Source organism: Haplochromis burtoni, unplaced genomic scaffold (assembly GCF_018398535.1).
Source record: "Haplochromis burtoni strain Fernald_Lab_line unplaced genomic scaffold, NCSU_Asbu1 Contig_282, whole genome shotgun sequence".
NCBI classification, from domain to species: domain Eukaryota; kingdom Metazoa; phylum Chordata; class Actinopteri; order Cichliformes; family Cichlidae; genus Haplochromis; species Haplochromis burtoni.
Genome location: NW_024582643.1, coordinates 495664 through 500727, shown reverse-complemented (window position 1 = coordinate 500727; position 5064 = coordinate 495664). Strand labels below are relative to the sequence as shown.

At 44.1% G+C, this 5064-nt stretch overlaps 2 protein-coding genes across 3 annotated transcripts in view; one reads left to right on the top strand and one right to left on the bottom strand.

Annotated features, from left to right (window-relative positions):
- kif16ba (kinesin family member 16Ba) overlaps positions 1–2280 on the bottom strand; it is a gene marked incomplete in the record, with an annotated part of 16060 nt that extends 13780 nt beyond the window's left edge. For both annotated transcript variants that reach the window (XM_042227804.1, XM_042227805.1), the window contains 1 exon segment: positions 1935–2280. In XM_042227804.1, coding sequence (XP_042083738.1) covers positions 1935–1981 — 47 coding nt within the window.
- Positions 2281–3314: 1034 nt separating this feature from the next.
- Positions 3315–5064, top strand: part of snrpb2 (small nuclear ribonucleoprotein polypeptide B2) — a 6234-nt gene continuing 4484 nt past the window's right edge. Inside the window, exons 1-2 of the mRNA XM_042227823.1 lie at positions 3315–3465; positions 3871–3942. Of these exons, the coding sequence (XP_042083757.1) occupies positions 3879–3942 (64 nt within the window). The 5' untranslated portion in view covers positions 3315–3465; positions 3871–3878. The remainder of the gene's footprint in view (positions 3466–3870; positions 3943–5064) is intronic.

Genomic DNA, 5064 nt, shown 5'->3' with positions numbered 1-5064 from the left:
CACACACACTGCGACATCCTGATGTTTTCTCACTCAGGTGTGTTTTATCTCTGCAGGTTGTGTAACTCTGTTTACTCTCACACTGAAGCAGTCACATGACCGGAGATCGAGTTAACACAAACACACCAGACCGGAGCTAAAAAGACAAAAGGGTCAAAGGTCAGTGGATCATGGGACTGTGAAACGTGTTATTAACCTGCGCCGTGGTTACTTCACACGGATGAATCTTTTTCTCAGGCTTCCTCTGTGTGAACGCTCCGTCCACCTCGTGCTCTCACACTGATGGCATTCTCATCTTACTCAGATTTTATTTTGAAATGCTCACATTAGTAAGAAGTTCAGGATGTTGCTTCATTCTTAGCAGATTGAAACAATAATCTCTCATTTCTGCTGTAATCTCAGACTGACAGCACACAGATCCAGCAGCAGGAACCACACTCAGCGCTGCGAACATGAACAAATACTTAGATCAGAAAGCTGATTATTGGCTTAAACTCGGAGTTAAAGCTTCCAGCCTGGAGCTGAAGCAGTGAAATAAACAGGGCGAGCTGCAGGGCCGTAACCTGCTGCGGGCCCCCGAGCAGCCCCGACATTAACGTCAAGGTCGTCCTTTCACAAACACCTGGAAACCTGCACTACAGAACCAGGCTTCCACACGTTCACCCTGCTGCCCTCAGACAGGTGGAGCAGGCCGGTCAGAGTGAACGTGTCACATCCACCAAATGTTTCCATTGGACGGATTCAGGTAAACACGTTAATAATGTGTACCTGGTCATGAGGTCAGAGACACCAGCACACAGTCCAGGTTCACACATTTGTGTGTGTTTGTGTGTGATGTGAGGTTTCTCAGACGCCGTCAGCAAAACCACAAATGACGAGTTTAAAGCTGATTTTATATCCACACACACACACACACACACACACACAGCGCACGGACCTCTCAGTTTCACCGTCACGAACACAACATTTATGCCTGGAGGTGTATGACACACAACACTTCAGTTCCAGTGAAGGTGGAGGTTTTTGTTTTGAATGACAAATTCTCTGGAGACTGATGACATCACTTCCTGTTTCTAAACGACTCTGCAGAGTCTGAAAGGATGCGTGAGAATATTCCAACAAAGGACAGTCAGTTTGGCGCCTCTGGGCCTCCGTACTTAGGGAGGACCTGTGTGTCTTTGTAATCTTTCAATGAGCAGTCTGACAGGTGTGGATTTTTCTCACCCCGCCCTGCTGCACCCTTCAGCCCCACACAAAAATCATGCAAAGCCGCAGACTTAAAATATGAAGCTGGAACAGCGACAGGCTGCCAGAGAGTCGATATCCGGGTTATTGAATCTGAATGAGGCAAAAATAAAATGTCAGCAGACGGGTCACGGTCACAGTACGACTAACAGCCAACAGACATGAACCAAGCTGCTGTGGGAACTAAATAAAAATATCTCTACTTTAGGAAAGAAGTAAAGCAACGCTGACCTAAAACATAAAAACACAGAGGAAACCTCTGTTTGATCAAACCTGTCAGCACAAACCTGCAGGAGGGTCTGCCCATAACCCCTACAATCAGAATAACTCTGACTAATAACACAAAGAGTCAGGATCAAGGTTATCATGTCCACCAAATGAGAATAAAACCAGCTGGAACAACAAACAAAGACTGACATCCTGAGGAGGCTTCAGTGATCGTAATAAACCAAACTGAGACTCACACATCAAAAACCTCCTGATACTCAGACCGGAATAAAACACATTTTAACCCTGACTTCAGAGACGGCTGTGCTGCAGGGTAAACCTGGGGCCTCATCCCTGCAGTCATCCCTGCAGTCTCCTCCAGGTGAGCCCGCGCAGGCTCTCAGGTACACACGGCTGAGGCGATGACGTCAGCCTGCCTTTAAATCGTGAACATGAGCCGTGATAAGCTTAAAGTCACTCACCGCCTGTTCATGGGCCGGACCCGCACAGCCACCCGGACCGACGCCATGGCTCATCCCGCTGCTGTCCGCCGCTGCGCGGAGAGGAGCCGCTTTATGGCCGCTAACAGGCGAGCGGATAAACGGGGCAAAAGTCGTACAGATAAAAGCGGAGTGCGGAGAATGGTCCAAAGGGCACAGATGGAGACCGGGTGGGGGGGAGGGGGTCTCGGGAGCGAGTGGATGCTATCAGAGTCCGCTGACACCGAGTCGCTGTCCCGCTGCCTCAGACCTGCGGTCGCTGCTAGCTGCTAGCCTGCTAGCCGGCATCAGGTGGTAAAAACATCGGGATGTATGGAAGCCAGGAGGGGACACACCTCCGGAAGGACGGGAAATGATCTGTATGAAGAAATACAGGACGCGAGAGATTTTAATGTTCATCTTTTAATAACTGGGGGTAAACAAAAACACACATTTGAGGTTTTATATGGAAAAATAAGTATACAGAAAGCAAAATCTGATTAATAATAATAATAATACCTGACAGGTTTTTAAGTGACTGAAATTATTCTGCACACATATATTTACCTAAACAGATGAAGACTGGCGAAAAATCATGAAAACAAGTTAAAAAAAGTTTGAAAAATGCAAAATTAAGAAAACTTCAGATTTTTTTTTAGCATTGTTTTTTTTATCTAACTGAAAATAAGTACTGTATTGGAAGATGGAATAGTTTGGCCTGTGCAGAAACCTCTAAGGGCTGTTTTGTTTTGTTTTTTAGTTTCTAACATTATTTCAGTGAGCACTTGCATGTCTGAGCTTTTGCTGTCACTGACAGCCAGGTCACTGCTGAGGGTCACTGATGCCAACAGACTCAATAAACTGATCAACAAGGCCATTAATGTTGTGGGGATGGAGCTGGACTCCCTTAGGGTGGTGTCTGAGAGGCAGAGATTGTTTAAGATAAAGACAATGCTGGATAACACCTCCCACCTACTCCATGACATGTTGGCCAGTCACAGGAGCACATTCAGTGAGAGACTGAGATTACCAAAAACACCACTGAACAACACAGGAAATTATTCCTGCCTGTGGCTCCCTGTACACACTCCATTAGTTACATCCTTTTTGCACACACTCGACAGTAAAATAGCAACTGACAAAGTTCACAGGTTAGAGTGAAATGTCAAACATATATATTCCACCCATGTAATATTCTCACCTTTGTAATATTCTTAATATTTATAATTGAGCGATTTGTACATATTAGTGCTATTTCTTAAATTTGTAAACTCTGTAACATGTTGTATTATTTAAATACATTTACTGTTACTGTCTTGGAGCAACTGTGATCCACATAATTTACTTGGGGATTAATAAAGTATTCTGATTCCGATTTTAGTTTAGATTTAATGAGTTGTAATAAGCTCACAGGTAGCTGCAGTTCTCCTCCTGGCCTGCTGGTGGCGGCGGAGGGCAGAGGTCGTGAAAGCTTCAGCCGGCGCCACAGCGAAGTGTTTCCGGAAACTACATGAGCGGTGTGAGCCCAGAGGAGGTGAGCTCTATATTTATGTTAAAACGTTTATCCGAGGCTCCTCTGACCGCGGTTTAACGGAGGAGCTGCTGGGCGGAGGTTAAATCTGTAGAGGCGATTTTTTGACGTTGAAGCGACGCCAGAAAAAAACATTTAGTTTAAAGGCTAGCTGGGCTAAGCTAACACATGCTAACATTAGCCGAGTGAGAGAGGTTTCTGGGAAGCTTTGAATGAATTCAAGCTGAAGCTTTTGATTTAGCCAGATCTCCTCAAACAGCGAGTTTTAAAGTGTAACGTAAACGATTTGTTGCTGCTCTGGTTGTGTGAGTTTACCGAGACATTAGCAAGTATTAAACGGGTAAACGAGGTTTAAAGGTGGAGTTGAACACTGAAGAAGCTGAAGCTGCTCTCCTGTTGTCTCCTCAGACTCCACCATGGACATCAGACCGAACCACACCATCTACATCAACAACATCAACGATAAAATCAAGAAGGAAGGTGGGTGCTGTTCCTCTGCATGGCTAACAGCAGCGAGTTTCTGCTGAAATCGGCATTAAAAACTGCTGTGCTGACGATCACAATGCTGATTATTATCTAATTTTAACAATCAGACACATTAAACACCGTAAAGGCTGGAAGAATAAAAACTAAGCATTAACTTAATGAAACACTGATTATAATCCATCAGACTGCTCCGTGTTTTAATGAGAGAGCTGTGGTATTGATTTAACTGTTAGCTCACACAGTCGGCGTTTTACCGGCTTTCTGTCCAACAGTTTCGGCAACAGTTGCCTCAGGGGCTTAGAATCAGAATCAGAAACTTTATTGTCATTGTCACAAGAACAACGAAATTAAGAATGGTCCCCGATCATTGCATCATCCCTAGCAATATCAAAATATAAATAAAACAATAAAATTCAATAAATAAAATAGATAGAATACTTAAAATACTAATAAGACGTAACAGTAAAACATTCACATACATTCCCACACACATGCTTCAGACCGTGCATAGATTAACACAAGAGTGGCGTGATGGACATTTTTTTGTAGTATTCAGATGTGTTATTGCAGTTGGATAACAGCTGTGTTTGAGTCTATTAGTCCTTGCTCTGATTGCCCTGTACCGTCTGCCTGAGGGCAACAGTTCAAACGGGGAGTGGCCAGGATGTGAGGTGTCTGTTATGATGTTTTGGGCCTTTTTAAAACAGTGGATGTTGTTAGACAGGACAGAGTAGCCCACTTTGCCTTTATAATCACATCTTTACAGCTAACCATTGATTCTTTTAGACTGCCTCAAAGTCCTTCTTTCTATTTATTAAACTTTAACAATATCGTCACTCTTTTCTACTTTCAGTCTTTATTATGTGTAGTTTCACCTTTCATTGAAATGCCATCTTATCTGCTGCCAGTACACTTATCAGTAACTGTGATTGGTCAGATGCTGCCAGCAGCGTCCCCTTCAGGGGAAATCAGGGAGAATACCTTAGTAGTAGCTTTGTAGTGCCGGGGTTGGGATAAGCCATCGTCTCTGTGGCATTCAGAGAGAAAAGTCCACATCACATAAAATGACCTTAAACGCATCTCAACACATCCATACTACAGTTCAGTAAACGTGTG